Source organism: Leucopleurus acutus (genome assembly GCF_964270905.1).
Source record: "Leucopleurus acutus genome assembly, chromosome: 14".
Lineage (NCBI taxonomy): Eukaryota > Metazoa > Chordata > Mammalia > Artiodactyla > Delphinidae > Leucopleurus > Leucopleurus acutus.
The window spans coordinates 22,392,861-22,409,759 of NC_139156.1; the positions used below are offsets into that span (position 1 = coordinate 22,392,861).

General features: G+C 41.8%; 1 protein-coding gene across 3 annotated transcripts in view; it reads left to right on the forward strand.

The window, feature by feature from the left end:
- SORCS1 (sortilin related VPS10 domain containing receptor 1) overlaps positions 1 to 16,899 on the forward strand; it is a gene marked incomplete at its 5' end in the record, with an annotated part of 555,414 nt that overhangs the window by 505,825 nt on the left and 32,690 nt on the right. For all 3 annotated transcript variants that reach the window (XM_082855012.1, XM_082855013.1, XM_082855011.1), the window contains 2 exons: positions 2,490 to 2,623; positions 10,461 to 10,584. In XM_082855012.1, coding sequence (XP_082711138.1) covers positions 2,490 to 2,623; positions 10,461 to 10,584 — 258 coding nt within the window. The remainder of the gene's footprint in view (positions 1 to 2,489; positions 2,624 to 10,460; positions 10,585 to 16,899) is intronic.

Here is a 16,899-nt window from a genome sequence, read left to right on the forward strand (position 1 = left end):
CAGTAAACAAGAGCCTGTGTAGCGAGCATTGCCCAATGCCTGCAGCATGTCTGAGTCATCAGGAAGTAGTGACTCTTAATAGCTGTTTTGTTAACATGGGTCTTCTCGAGCATTTGTCAGCTGGCCCAGGCTCTGAACTTGAACTGCTTTGGTTCACACCCTGGAATTGAGGATGGTCACCTTCCTCTGTTCATCTCTGCAGGGAGCTAACAGTAGTGCCTACTTCATAAGGTTGTTGTGAAGATTAAATGAGAATAAGAAGTCATTCACAGAATATGTGGCACACGGCCATTGGTCCATAAACGATGCCCTTTTATTATCTCATTGAACCATTCTGACTTATGATCAACTACTTCTTATCATATGACTTATAAACCAGAAAATCAATTCTACTCTGTTTGCTGGTCACCAAGCCTCTAATCTATAAAGAAAGAAAAACATGGACAAAAGCAGAAATAGGAAAGTATATGTTTCTGTTCACTTACACAGCCAGTGTTCCAGTACCTGCTACGTCTCAAGAACTGTGCACATCCTTACACATAAAGATAAATATGAAGGACTCTCGCCCTCCAAAAGTTTGCAGCCTGTGTTCTCTGTATCACAAATTTTAGATCTGTACATGTTAGCTCTCATTATTATTATAATTAGGTAATGGGAATTTTCATCTCGATCAAGTGAGTAGCATGGCTTTCTAGAAGAATCACTCACACAACAATTTGAAGGGTGAGAAGGTACAGTCATCGCTATACATTGTATGAATGTATATATTATATATACATATATTATTTATATATATACACGTTATACAGAATGAAGTTATGCAAACACACATATACATATTTCAGGGCCAACAAGGCCAACATGCTCTATGTCCTGAATACCCCTGAGATCGCATCTGCTTCCACTCTTTTTCTCCATTTATTTCTCTATTTCTTGCTGTTCTTTCAACATGGAGAGCCACCTCCTCCTCAAGGTCTTTGTACTTGCTCTGCCCTCACCCTGGAGCATATATTTTATTCTAAGTGATGGGGCCACCTGGCACTTGGTCCAACTTATGTATTATGGAGGAAGGCAGGCGTTGAACGCATAGAGCAGGAGGACGGATTAGAGTGGGGAAAGGTTAGAGGCTGGAAAACCTGTAGGAGAGTTTGTACCAGTCCACGTGAGACAGGTGTTTAGTGTATGAACCAGGGCAGGGTGAGAAGAGCTCTACCTGAGAGAGAATTTATGAAACCAAATCAGTGGTTTCCTCAGTGGATATGGATGGCAGAGAAATAAGGAATTGGGATTGACTGTCTGCTTCTGGGTTGTTCCCCTGGATAAACATTGGTCATTCATCAAGATTGGAGAATACAGATTGGGGGGAAACAGTGGATTTCTAGGGAACCTTTGGCTGCTAATTGAGTCTGGGGTCAAGAAGGTGGTTTTGGAGCCCTAAGCCTATAGTTCACAGTTTAAGGTCAGGGTGTGGATGGTATTACTCAGCAGAAGAGTAGATGGAGGGAGAGAAAGGCCGAAGACAGTACCCTAGGAGACACATTAAATGGTCAAGCAGAAGAGGAGGAAGTAATTAAACCAGGTGCAAAGGCCTGAGGTACCACATCCTTCTCCACCTCATGGGATAAAGATGGGGATGATGGATTTTTGTCATGGTCACCTCAAAAGAAAATGCATTTTGTCTGGTAAAAGTAACTCAAAGAGAAGGTCAGGGGTCATAGGATAGGTCTCTAGGGAGGGGATATTTATATCTTTGTGGGTTTGTACATCTGATGAAGGTTTATGGTCTAATGGGCCTCCATAGGTAGAATCATCCTCTTTTTCAGCTGAGCGCATCCTGAGAACCTGAGGACCACAGAGCTCTCTCTGCCCCCTCATGCCTGCCTTTGTCCTGGACAAGCTCAACTCAACACCACGCTTACCTAACCGGGTGGCTTTACACACACTCACACAAACACACACTCACAGGTACATACAAACATGCACATTTACAAACACTCACACACACATTTAAAATCCAGTAAAGAATAAAGAATAATTACATGTAGAATGGTTTGGGGATTCGTATAAGAACCACCACCAACCCCTAACCCCCATCCCACGTGGATTCTCGGAGGTTTTCACAATCCTGGTTTACCTCCGAGAATATAACTTCCTGGAAACACTTTGCATCACCCTGTGAAATCTCATGTTATACCTGTTCCTTTAAGGATTTCTTCAATTACTTGTAAGTTTTTAAACTTTTACACGTAAATAACTCAAGTTTTAGGCCTGGAAGAAAGATTGGTAAATGCAAAATGCTGAGACACAACTGTTCACAATATATCCTTTTCCCCAGAGTAGGGACAGCACCCCAGCACTTCCTTCAGGGAACCCGACTGATGGTTGGGAGGCTTCCAGAAGGAATGCGTATTCTCTTCCTATCAGGGAAGGCAGGTGAAGCAGAGAGCGCTCCTCCCTCTCCAAGCCTCCTCTCTCCTCTTGTGCCTCAGGTCCCCTGGAGCATGTACACCTGTCTCTTCCCTTCGTCACCACGAAGAACAAAGAGGTCAACGCGACTGCGGTGTTGTGGCCCAGCCAAGTGGGCACGCTCACTTACGTGTGGTGGTACGGAAATAACACCGAGGTGGGTCGGCCTTCCACGCGGGCTTTGTGCGGCTCCACACAAACTGGCCAAAGTGCAAAAGGGAAAGAAAGTCATGGCTTATGTGACTCAAGAGACTAGAGGGTGTCGCAGCTCCGGGGACGGTGGGCTCCGAGTGCCCCAGTCATCTCGTCAGTCTCTGTCTCTCTCACCACTGTGCCCCTACCTCTTTTTTTTTTTTTAATTTCTATCAGAGTATAGTGGATTTACAATGTTGTATTAGTTTCAGGTGTACAGCAAAGTGAGTCAGTTATACGTACGTCCACTCTTTTTTAGATTCTTTTCCCATATAGGCCATTACAGAGTATCGAATAGAATTCCCTGTGCTATACAGTAGGTCCTTACTAGTTATCTGTTTTGTATATAGTACTGTGCATGCGTTACCCCTGCCTTCCTCTGAATTAGCCTTCTCCTCCAGCTGGGCTTTGCTCTGCAGTGACCCTTAGCAGGAGCCTGAGCTTTCAGAGAAAACAAGCCGTCTTTCCCCAAAGTTCAAACAGAAGTCCCAGAACAGAGTAATGTCGGCCAGGCCTTGACCACGGTGCTGGGGACAGAAACAGAGCTGCTGAAGTCAGCCTCCCTAGATCCATCTAGACCAAGAGAAGGGAGAGAATGGCCCTCGAAAGGAAAAGAGGCCAGTGGACACCAGACAGGCAAGAGCCACAGATGTCTGTGCAGCCCAGCTCCCCGCCGTGACCCCCTCACCCTGGATCAGACACAGCCCCTTCTTTAGCTCAGCTTTCTGTTTCCCCCAAATATTCCCTGTGATCCAAAGTGGGCAGCAGTTTCAACACCAGTAGAAACCTTAGACCTCATTTACTCTGTCCTTCATTTTACAGATGAGAAAGTGAGGACAGGGGAAGTGGCTTCCTCCAGTCTCATTCAGCTGCTTCACGCAGATCCAAGACCTTCTCAGGCCTGCTTGGGTTTTTCTTCCCCTCACACCAGGCTTCATGCTCTGTTTCAGTTTGGAATTCACTCCATTCTCAGAAATTAAAATTTGCTTGCAAATGTTAGTTAAGGCAGTAGAACTCAGGCCCCGAAGCCTCCCTTCCCAGAGGGCCCTGGGACCAACTGCTCTGGACTGGAAAGCGTCATCTCCTTCCAGCAGAGTTGCTTTCGCTTGTGACTTTGCTCTTCAAACGCAATGCATCTTATGTGAATACAAATCTTCTTCTACTTCAGAGCTGAGTGTTGGCTTTAACTGGAGCCATAATTTTGCACAAGCCTAGGGAGGAAACCTCTCCTGACACCCGACCTGCTGCATGCCTGACAGTCAAAGGAATCTCTCACCTCTACTGCTGACATAAATCAACTGAAAAGAAACCCTTTTTTATTTCTTATGAAACCATGCATGTAAATTGGGCCCAGAGTGGGCCCACTACCCATAGTAGAAGAAGAGAAATCTATTTATTTGCCTGAAAGCTAGTACTAGAAGTTGACAGTACTAAACAACTTCTTTTTTGTTGTTTTTTCTTAAGCTTTTAGAAGAAAACCAAATTCTCAACAGATTATGTTCAGTAGGCTTCTTTTTTTCAATTTTTTAAAACATCTTTATTGGAGTATAATTGCTTTTCATTGTTGTGATAGTTGCTGCTGTATTTACAAAGTGAATCAGCTATACGTATACATATATCCCCATATCCCCTCCCTCTCGCGTCTCCCTCCCACCCTCCCTATCCCACCCCTCTAGGTGGTCACAAAGCACCGAGCTGATCTCCCTGTGCAATACAGCTGCTTCTCACTAGCTATCGATTTTACATTTGGTAGTGTATATATGTCCATGCCACTCTCTCACTTCATCCCAGCTTACCCTTCCCCCTCCCTGTGTCCTCAAATCCATTCTCTACGTCTGCGTCTTTATTCCTGTCCTGCCTCTAGGTTCTTCAGAACCACTTTGTTTTTTTTTTGTTTTGTTTAGATTCCATATATATGTGTTAGCATACGGTATTTGTTTTTCTCTTTCTGACTTACTTCACACTGTATGACAGTCTCTAGGTCCATCCACCTCACTACAGATAACTCAATTTTGTTTCTTTTTATGGCTGAGTAATATTCCATTGTATATACGTGCCACTTCTTCTTTATCCATTCATCTGTTGATGGACACTTAGGTTGCGTCCATGTCCTGGCTATTGTAAATACTGCTGCAATGAGCACTGTGGTACATGACTCTTTTTGAATTATGGTTTTCTCAGGGTATATGCCCAGTAGTGGGATTGCTGGGTCATATGGTAGTTCTATTTGTAGTTTTTTAAGGAACCTCCATACTGTTCTCCATAGTGGCTGTATCAATTTACATTCCCACCAACAGTGCAAGAGGGTTCCCTTTTCTCCACACCCTCTTCAGCATTTATTGTTTGTAGATTTTTTGATGATGGCTATTCTAACTGGTGTGAGGTGATACACATTGTAGTTTTGATTTGCATTTCTCTAATGATTAATGATGTTGAGCATCCTTTCATGTGTTTGTTGGCAATCTGTATATCTTCTTTGGAGAAATGTCTATTTAGGTCTTCTGCCCATTCTTGGATTTTTTTTTTTTTTTTTTTTTTTTTTTTGCGGTACACAGGCCTCTCACTGTTGTGGCCTCTCCTGTTGCGGAGCACAGGCTCCGGACGCGCAGGCTCAGTGGCCATGGCTCATGTGGCCAGCTGTTCCGCGGCATGTGGGATCCTCCCGGACCGGGGCACGAACCCGTGTCCCCTGCATCGGCAGGCAGACTCTCAACCACTGCACCACCAGGGAAGACCCTCCAGCTTCATTTTTCTTTCTCAAGATTGCTTTGGTTATTCGGGCTCTTTTGTGTTTCCATACAAATTGTGAAATATTTTGCTCTAGTTGTGTGAAAAATGCCATTGGCAGTTTGATAGGGATTGCATTGAACCTATAGATTGCTTTGGGAAGTATAGTCATTTTCACAATGTTGATTCTTCCAATCCAAGAACATGGCACATCTCTCCATCTGTTCTGTCATCTATAATTTCTTTCATCAGTGTCTTATAGTTTTCTGCATACAGGTCTTTCGTCTCCTTAGGTAGGTTTATTCCTAGGTATTTTATTCTTTGCGTTGCAATGGTAAATGGGATTGTTTCCTTAATTTCTCTTTCTGATTTTTCGTTGTTCGTGTATAGGAATGCAAGAGATTTCTGTGCATTCATTTTGTATCCTGCTACTTTACCAAATTCATTGATTAGCTCTAGTAGTTTTCTGGTAGCATCTTTAGGATTCTCTGTGTATAGTACCATGTCATCTTCAAACAGTGACAGTTTTATGTCTTCTTTTCTGATTTGGATTCCTTTTATTTCTTTTTCTTCTCTGATTGCTGTTGAATAATAGTGGTGAGAGTGGGCAGCCTTGTCTTGTTCCTCGTCTTAGTGGAAATGGTTTCAGCTTTTCACCATTGAGAATGATGTTGGCTGTGGGTTTGTAATATATGGCCTCTATTATGTTGAGATAAGTTCCCTCTATGCTTACTTTCTGGAGAGTTTTTATCATAAATTGGTGATGAATTTTGTCAAAAGCTTTTTCTGCATCTATTGAGATTATCATATGGTTTTTATCCTTCAATTTGTTAATATAGGGTATCATATTGATTGATTTCCATATATCAAAGATTCCTTGCCTGAGATAAACCCCACTTGATCATGGTGTATGATCCTTTTAATGTGCTCTTGGATTCTGTCTGCTAGTATTTTGTTGAGGATTTTTACATCTATGTTCATTAGTGATATTGGCCTCTATTTTTCTTTTTCTGTAACATCTTTGGTTTTGGCATCAGGGTGATGGCGGCCTTGTAGAATGAGTTTGGGAGTGTTCCTCCCTCTGCTATATTTTGGAAGATTTTGAGAAGGATAGGTGTTAGCTCTTCTCTAAATGTTAGATAGAATTTGCCTGTGAATCCATCTGGTCCCTGGCTTTTGTTTTTTGGGCGATTTTTAATCACAGTTTCAATTTCAGTGCTTGTGATTGGTCTGTTTATATTTTCTATTTCTTCCTGGTTCAGTCTCAGAAGATTATACTTTTCTAAGAATTTGTCCATTTCTTCCAGGTTGTCCATTTTATTGGCATATAGTTGCCTGTAGTAATCTCTCATGATCCTTCGTATTTCTGCAGTGTCAGTTGTTACTTCTCCTTTTTCATTTCTAATTCTATTGACTTGAATCTTGTCCCTTTTTTTCTTGATGAGTCTGGCTAATGGTTTATTGATTTTGTTTATCTTCTCAAAGAACCAGCTTTTAGTTTAATTGATCTTTGCTATCATTTCCTTCATTTCTTTTTCATTTATTTCTGATCTGATATTTATGACTTCTTTCCTTCTGCTAACTTTGGGGTATTTTTGTTCTCCTTTCTCTAATTGCTTTAGGTGTAAGGTTAGGTTGTTTATTAGAAATGTTTCTTGTTTCTTGAGGTAGGATTGTACTGCTACAAACTTCCCTCTTAGAACTGCTTTAGCTGCATCCCATAGGTTTTGGGTCGTCATGTTTTCATTGTCATTTGTTTCTAGGTATTTTTTGATTTCCTCTTTGATTTCTTCAGTGATCTCTTGGTTATTTAGTAGTTTATTGTTTAGCCTCCATGTGTTTGTATTTTTTACAGATATTTTCCTGTAATTGATATCTAGTCTCATAATGTTGTGGTCGGAAAAGATACTTGATGCAATTTCAATTTTCTTAATTTATCAAGACTTGATTTGTGACCCGAGATATGATCTATCCTGGGAATTTTCCATGAGCATTTGAGAAGAAAGTGTATTCTGTTGTTTTTGGATGGAATGTCCTATAAATATCAATTAAGTCCATCTTGTTTAATGTATGATTTAAAGCTTGTGTTTCCTTATTTATTTTCATTTGGATGATCAGTCCATTGGTGAAAGTGGGGTGTTAAAGTCCCCTACTATTATTGTGTTACTGTCGATTTCCCCTTTTATGGCTCTTAGCATTTGCCTTATATACTGAGGTGCTCGTGTTGGGTGCATAAATATTTACAATTGTTATATCTTCTTCTTGGATCGATCCCTTGATCATTATGTAGTGTCCTTCTTTGTCTCTTGTAATAGTCTTTATTTTAAAGTCTATTTTGTCTGATATGAGAATTGCTGCTCCAGCTTTCTTTTGATTTCCATTTGCATGGAATATCTTTTTCCATCCCCTCACTTTCAGTCTGTATGTGTCCCTAGGTCTGAAGTAGGTCTCTTGTGGACAACATATATTCAGGTCTTGTTTTTGTATCCATTCAGCCAGTCTGTGTCTTTTGGTTGGAGTATTTAAACCATTTACATGTTAGGTAATTATCGATATGTATGTTCCTATTATCATTTTCTCAATTGTTTTGGGTTTGTTATTATAGGTCTTTTCCTTCTCTTGTGTTTCCTTCCCAGAGAAGTTCCTTTAGCATTTGTTGTAAAGCTGGTTTGTTGGTGCTGAATTCTCTTAGCTTTTGCTTGTCTGTAAAGGTTTTAATTTCTCTCTCGAATCTGAATGACATCTGTACTGGGTAGAGTAATGTTGTTTGTAGGTTTTTCCCTTTCATCACTTTAAATATGTCCTGCCACTCCCTTCTGGCTTGCAGAGTTTCTGCTGAAAGGTCAGCTGTTAACCTTATGGTGATTCCCTTGTATGTTATATGTTGCTTTTCCCTTGCTGCTTTCAGTATTTTTTCTTTGTATTTAATTTTTGATAGTTTGATTAATATGTGTCTTGGCATGTTTCTCCTTGGATTTATTCTATATAGGACTCTCTGTACTTCCTGGAGTTGATCGACTATTTTCTTTCCCATATTAGGGAAGTTTTCGACTATAATCTCTTCAAATATTTTCTCAGTCCCTTTCTTTTTCTCTTCTTCTTCTGGGACCCCTATTATTCGAATGTTGGTGCGTTTAATGTTGTCCCAGAGGTCTCAGAGACTGTCCTCAATCTTTTCATTCTTTTTCTTTATTCTGCTCTGCAGTAGTTATTTCCACTATTTTATCCTCCAGGTCACTTATCTGTTCTGCCTCAGTTATTCTGCTATTGATTCCTTCTAGACAATTTTTAATTTCATTTATTGTGTTGTTCATCATTGTTCGTTTGCTCTTTAGTTCTTCTTGATTCTTGTTAAACGTTTCTTTTATTTTCTCCATTCTTTTCCAAGATTTTGGATCATGTTTACTATCATTACTCTGACTTCTTTTTCAGGTAGACTGCCTATTTCCTCTTCATTTGTTTGTTCTAGTGGGTTTTTACTTTGCTCCTTTATCTGCTGCGTTTTTCTGTTTATTCATTTTGCGTAACTTACTGTGTTTGGGGTCTCCTTTTCTCAGGCTTCAGGTTCATATTTCCCGTTGTTTTTGGTGTCTGCCCCCAGTGGCTAAACTTGGTTCAGTGGGTTGTGTAGGCTTCCTGGTGGAGGGGACTGGTGCCTGTGTTCTGGTGGATGAGGCTGGATCTTGTCTTTCTGGTGGGCAGGACTGCATCTGGTGGTGTGTTTTTGGGTGTCTGTGAACTTAGTATGATTTTAGACAGCCTCTCTGCTAATGGATGGGGTTGTGTTCCTGTCTAGCTAGTTGTTTAGCATGGGGTGTCCAGCACTGTAGCTTGCTGGTCATTGAGTGGAGCTGGGTCTTAGCAGTGAGACAGAGATCTCTTGGAGAGCTCTCACCAATTGATGTTACGTGGAGCCAGGAGGTCTCTGGTGGTCCAGTGTCCTGAACTCGGCTCTCCCACCTCAGAGGCTCAGGCCTGACACCCGGCCAGAGCACCAAGACCCTGTCAGCCACATGGCTCAGATTTCTAAGGGTTTTCCTTTCCTCAGACAGAAGTTTCCAACTTCTTTCAACCATATACATGGCCCCTTGAGTCACTGCTTTTTCACCGCCTCTGAAGGTGGTGGGTAAGTTCACTCCAATCTTCCACGCATAGCTTGCATGTTAAGAACTTTCAGACTTTGAGCATGTGTTTTCCCCCTTGCCTGGGTTCTGAAACTGCCTGTAGATGGGTTGCATTGGATATAGAGCCCAGACTCAAGTAGAATTTTTATGCTGGGCTTTAGTCTACCCTCTGCTACACAGGGAGTTAAATGAATTTTGATTTGTAAATTAATTAAGGAAAGACAGGAATGAAATGTTTGTGGGGAGTTAGTCGAGGGAGGTCAGTAGGCTAATAATCTTTTCCCTCTAGGACCCCGGTATCTAATTGCATTACAGGCACTGCTCCAAGTCTTTCTTTTTCTTTTTTGAGTCCTCAAACCACTGTCCAATTAGTACATGTTTCCATAGCAGCTCCTTCCAGGAAACTGCTGATACGGCTTCTCAGAGGAAGCCGAGCTACACAAGGCCACACCTGTCTAACTAGTGTAGTTTGGTGTCCATAGTTGCTGTGTTCCACTGTAATTTTATATACATAGTACACCCTTTAGAGGAGCACTGGCACCTTGTAGACTTTCAGTGACTACTGCTTAAATCTGGATTAATATGAACCCCCTCTTTAATATTGCCTCAGATTAAGGGATTTGCTTGATACAAGTAGGTTATCAACAAAGAGAGATGTGTCCCACCAGCAAGTAAGACCTATGGATCTCCCCAGCCCCGAATCAGGATGATAGCAGAAAGGAGGTGTCAAATTCACAAAGAATGAGTAGAGTTTCTTGGCATCATGTCTCTAATAGTCCCTTTCTGGCCTGAACTTGAGGTGATGGGGAGGCATAGGTGGAGTTAGTCACACGGAATGCCTCAGAAAGAGCTTCCGCTGATTTAAAGAGCTTGTCAGTGGCTCAGAGCTGGTGCCTATCTCATCTGTAATTGAACAGCTGTCCCTTCACTCTGTGGCCTCATTTGTTTTAGCCCCTGATCACCTTGGAGGGAAGCATATCATTCAAGTTTACTTCTGAAGGGATGAACACCATCACAGTGCAAGTCTCAGCTGGGAATGCCATCCTGCAGGACACGAAGACCATCGCAGTGTACGGTGAGTGGTCTGTCTGCTGATCCATCACTGCCCTCATCCATCCCTCAGATGAGGTGCTTTGGTACCTTGGTGCCAGAAGCCATCCTCGCTATGAATCTTCCCAGGGAACAGAGGGTAGTGGTTGAGAAAGAGCTGAGTCAATGCTCATCTCCTCCTCTGGGGAAGATACGGTTCGCCAGCAACATAGTGGTCACAAAACCGCAAGAGGGTTTATTGCTTTTTTTTTTCAAACTGGCTTTGGTGCCCATAGAACGACTGTACGCCCACCTACCTTAGGTAGAGAAGAGTGAGTTTCATTATGTGTAAGACTGATTCATTCCATTTGGTATTTTGGTGGTATTCAAAGAGCTAAAACCTATTATAAAAAAAAGTGGTTAATATTGAGGCTTTTATTTTTAAAGTTCAACTTCAAGAGTCTTGATCATTAAGAAGAATCTGCCAATGTCTAAATGCTCTGAAAAGCTCTTCTGCAAATATGTATCATTTATAAAACACTCTGCTAGTCTAAAAGTGAAGAAAGGGTCATAACAAGCACATGTGCATCATTGTAGACTAGATATTAGTTTGAACAAACAGCTGTACAGAAATGTGGTAACCAATTGGGGAAATTGAATGTGGTCAAGGTGTTACATGGAATGAAAATTTACTGAAATGGAAAAGGTGGAAACCTTGGTGGAAAACAGTTTATACAAATTGATCTCATTTTGGTAATTTTTTTTCTGCATAGAAAGATAGTCAGATGGATCTGCACTAAGTGCTTTAGTAGATGGTAAAAATATGAACTTTTATTGTTAATATGAAAGCGGTACTAATGCATCCCAGAAAATTAAAATTTAAAAAGCAAGAATTTAAAAGGAGATAGATGGGGAAATAAATGCTGTGCAGAGAGAGGGCAAGAGAGAGGCTCAGGGGAGGGAGGGAGGGAAGGTGAGACAGAGGTTGAGAGGGATGGAGAGACAGAGACAGAGACACACACTAGCTCGTGGTCCAAACAATATCCATTGTTCCAGTTCCAGAATTAATTGATTCTGATGCAGGTTCTGTTTTTCGTTTCTCATCTTGCTAACTTGACCTTCAAATTCAGAAAGTAATTTGTAAGCAACTTTGAATGTGTCTGAGGATACTCTTCCTCTTGCATGGCTGCCTGTTAGATTACATAATGTTTCCTCCCTCTCCCCTTCCTGAAGAGACTTGATAAGCCCCAACAGTAAGTGAAAGTAAACCAGGGCTGTGGTTTTCCTACAAGGTCCCATCAGCGAGGCGACCTCTTAGCCAGGTGGCCCTAATGGAGGAGAGCTTTTGTTTCTCTTTCCTCTCCATCTCCTTTCTATGCTCTGGAAATGCATTTAATTCTCATAACAATCATAGTGCAGGGTAGCCAATATTATTAGTCTCATTTTTTTCAGAGAGGTAAATAACTTGCCCCAGCTAGTAAGTGGTGGAGCTGAGCTTCCAGCCCACCCCTTCTAGACCCAGGGCCCATGCTCCGAAATTACCCTACACGTTTGGCTCTCATGTCTTTTCCATCGGATGCTCTCTTTCCTCTCTCCCTCCTGGATTTCACCAGTGTCACTAATGGACACTGACCCATTAGTCCAACAGCTATCTCCTCATTAGAACCACAGACAGAACTTTAAATCTAGAAGGTCTTTGGACTTACCTAGTCCAACCCATTATTCCACAGTTAGGAAATTGTGGCCCCAAAATGGGAAACTACTGGCTTAAAGTCATTCTGCTATTCAGTAACAGATCTAATGATAATAATGATGATGATGATGGTAGTGGTAGAAATTAATGTTGATGGATCCTTTATCAGCATCTGTTCTAAGCATTTGATATATATGATCTGTTTTATTGAATCCTCTGAACAGACTTATGAGAAATATGCTACGATTATCCCTGTTATACAAGTGACAAAATATGGGGATAAATATAATCTGAATAATCTGATACATATAATTCTGAATCTAGTTTCATAGAAACCTTCTATCCCTTGCTATGCATAGTTCTTCCTCTTCCTAAAATCCTTCTAAAGTCATCATCGGGAGTGGGTCATTCCCCATCATAGGGGTTCTCTTCATTAAAAAGCATTTCTTAACTAAAAGTTTGAGCAGGGAGAGTGGTCTCTTCCTCCTCTAACCAAATTCCTGAGCCATCCAACATCCTTAATTCATCTTCAGTCAGGTGGGTTGTCCAGAGTTTCATATATATAACTAGAAAATTCTAAGGACAGGCATGACCTGTTAAAGGAAAATTGCATCACAGGGTGTTAAACAGGCAAGATTGAATTCAACAGAAACAAATGGCAGGAATAGTTTTAAACTCTGGGATAAGCTAAAGGACTCTGCGGGGAGGGGATTATCAGTGTGGTTAAGCCACAGGTGTTTGCTAATTGGTGCTTAGGGAACTTAGGCTCCTACCCTCCCAGAGGCAGGGGTGCTATCTTTCCTTTCTTCATATATATATATCTTTATTGGAGTATAATTACTTTACAATGTTGTGTTAGTTTCTGTAGTACAACAAAGTGAATCAGCTATACGTATACATAGATCCCCATATCCCCTCCCTCTTACGTGTCCCTCCCACCCTCCCTATCCCACCCCTCTAGGTTGTCACAAAGCATCGAGCTGATCTCCCCGTGCTATGCAGCAGCTTCCCACTGGCCATCCATTTTATATTTGGTAGTGTATATAGATGTCAATGCTACTCTCTCACTTCGTCCCAGCTTCCCCTTCCCACCCTGTGTCCTCAAGTCCATTCTCTACATCTGCATCTTTATTCCTGCCCTGTAGGAATAAAAGTTCATTAGTACCGTATTTTTAGATTCCACATATGTGCGTTAGCATCCGGTATTTGTTTTTCTCTTTCTGACTCTTCACTCGGTATGACAGACTCTAGGTCCATCCACCTCATTACAAATAACTGAATTTCATTCCTTTTTATGGCTGAGTAATATTCCACATCTTCTTTGTTGGTTCATCTGTCGATGGACATTTAGGTTGCTTCCACGTCCTGGCGATTGTAAATAGTGCTGCAATGAACATTGTGGTACATGTATCTTTTTTTTTTTTTTTTGCGGTACGCGGGCCTGTCGCTGTTGTGGCCTCTCCCGTTGCAGAGCACAGGCTCCGGACGCGCAGGCTCAGCGGCCATGACTCACAGGCCCAGCCGCTCCACGGCATGTGGGATCTTCCCCGACTGGGGCACGAACCCATGTCCCCTGCATCGGCAGGCGGACTCTCAACCACTGTGCCACCAGGGAAGCCCCTATATTTTAGAGTTATAGTTTTCTCAGGGTATATGCCCAGTAGTGGGATTGCTGGGTCGTATGGTAGTTCTATTTTTAGTTTTTTAAGGAGCCTCCTTACTGTTCTCCATAGTGGCTGAATTAATTTACATTTCCACCAACAGTGCAGGAGGGCTCCCTTTTCTCCACACCCTCTGCAGCATTTATTGTTTGTAGATTTTTTGATGATGGTCATTCTGACCGTGTGAAGTGATACCTCATTGTGGTTTTGATTTGCATTTCTCTGTTAATTAGTGATGTTGAGCATCTTTTCATGTGTTTGTTGGCAATCTGTATGTCATTTCAGAGATGGCTTCCAGGTCCTTGAGAAAGGCATTCCTGGATTGCAGAAGATTTACATCTCAAAGGTGCAGAGGAAGAATTTACAATTGCAAGTTTCTAAAGTAGATGCCCTAAGAAAAGGGAGGTCAGAGCCTGAAGTCCCGAAGAAACCTGTCTAAAGTTTAATTAAGCTGAGGGGAAAGTTAAGACCATTATGGTCAGACTGAAGGAGGTATCATATTTGGGAAGGTGACAGAGGAAAGATTGTCTGCCCAAAGCCACACAAGAGACTGGAGACAAGAAAATTTAGTTTGCTTGGTTTTCCTTAATTTGCTTCAGGGCTCAGGTTTGCCTTTAAATACAAAAAATAAAATGTAAATGTATAGACTTCATCTCTCAGCAGCTGCAAAAAATACATATATTACTGGTGTTTACCCTTTTCAGTCCTCCCATACGCATCCCCTATTTGTTGAATAAACTTAGGCATAACATTTCTCTGCATTGCTGTTTAGCATGCTAAGGAATTACAAAGGGAGCTGTACCATTTTTCTCATTTGTGTCTTTTTATTAAGATAAATATCTTCTTTTAAGGTGAAGTCTCCACAGTTTGGTTAAGAGGTTTGGGGAAAGTGAAAATGACATACACATACATCTTCAAAGTGAAAAGTTAGGACTCAGTGGGTGATTCCTTGGGCTGCCATTTACCGTACTACTAATTAGTATGCATTTCATTCTTCTCCATCAGAACTGAAATGGGGATATTCACCTAGGTGGCCAGTGACTCATAAAATAGTCAAACTTTGAAAAATACATGTTGGGAGTAAGCTGACTGCCATAAGTACAGGCCTGATCATGTAAGAGTCTTCAGTGCCTGCGCCTAATAAATCTTTAGCAGTGTTAGGAAACGCACGAGTGGGTTTTTGTGTTTCCTGGACGTGTCATCGGCATTGCCGATGTTGCTAAACCCCTCGTGAAACACCAGAACGTGCCTAAAACAAGAAAGAAATGTTTGTTGAATAATAAAATGCATAAATTACGGAGAGCCTCCACTGATATTTATGCATTTATTTATTCAACAAACTTATTAATTAAATGACTCCTAGTCATTGAAGATCTAACATGAACTGGGCACTGTCCCAAAGGGCCAGGAACACAGTGCCCCCGTCCTCATTGAACTAATATTCTTTTGTGGGAGACAGACAGTAAAAAAACCACATTATTTATTTATTTATATTTTTATTGGAGTATAGTTGATTTACAGTGTTGTGTTAGTTTCAGGTGTACAGCAAAGTGAATCAGATATATATATATCTCCACTCTTTTTTAGATTCTTTTCCCATATAGGTCATTACAGAATATTGAGTAAAGTTCCCTGTGCCAGACAGTAGGTCCTTATTAGTTATCTATTGTATATATAGTAGTTTGTGTAGGTCAATCCCAATCTCCCAATTTGTCCCTCCCCCGCTTACCCCCCAAAACAAAATAATTTTAAAGGCAAGAAGAATAAAGAAGACAAATAGGGTCATATGGTGAAAGGTGTTAGATTTGGTGAAAGGGAGGATACCTGAGGTTGCTGGTGGGAGGGGTTTCTCCCAGGAGAGACTGAAGGCTGAAAAGGAGCTGAGAAGGCTGTCATCTGGGACTTGGAGGTGTGCTAACATGGGAAGGAACATGGCATATTGAGGAACACAGGGAAGGACGGGGTCGTGGAGTGCAGGGCAGCCTAAGGGACATGAGACAGGAGGGAAGGTCGGCACTGGATTGTGTGAGACTATGAAGGCCATGATATGAATCGGAATCTTATTCAAAATGCAATGTGGAGGCTCCAGCAGATCTCAGGGGAGCGATGTGATCTGAGTATACCCTGTGCTAAGACCCCCCAGGGCTGTGCTCTGAAACTCATCATCGTGCTAGGGCCAAGGCCGTGCCAGCCAGCCAGTGACTGAGTGCGGCAGGAATACTAGGGCGAACCCATTCCTGGGACGTGGGGCTCCTCTGGCTGACTTTGGCTCGTGGACTTCCCATCAGCCTCGCCAAACCTTCCTCCCGCTCTTGCACTAAGTGTTATGTATGCATCACGGTCTGGCGGTGCTTCAAGCTCCTCTGACTTCCTCCCCATATTCTCTTACAGACAAGAGAATTCTTTTATTTCTGCACAAAATCCTTGCTTTTATAATTCCATCTACTTCCTGGATGCCCAAGGTTAACTCAGGGGCTACTGTGCCAACTAACAAAACCCTTGAATTAAAGACCTGAAAATTCCTTTAAATGAAACTTCCATACAAACAGAATTTAGCAGTAGAATGACTACAATGATGACTATAATTATATAATCATATAATAATTATTATGATGTAATGATAATGAAGGTATGTGCCCAACACAGTTGTACCAGAAGAAAGAAAATCAAAATATGGTGGGGGAGATTATTCAGTCAGTAAATGCTTGAACTAGAGCTTGAATGTTGTGTGCATAGAAGGTGAGAAGGATGGGGCATTCTAGGCAAGGGGCAGCGTGTGCAAAAAGACCCAGAGACATAAACCTGCGATGCTGTCAGGGCACTTCAGGTGTGCACAATTAGTGTCCAGGAGTGCAGGGGCTAGAACTGGGAACAATGCACAAGGCTGTGGAGCTAAGCATGGGCCACAGACCAGGGCTTTGGTCTGGAAAAGGAGCTGAGAGGTAAGAGGGATGGGATATTGAACTTGCCTTGTAGTAAGGTCTCTCTGTTGAGTATGAAGGAAAAG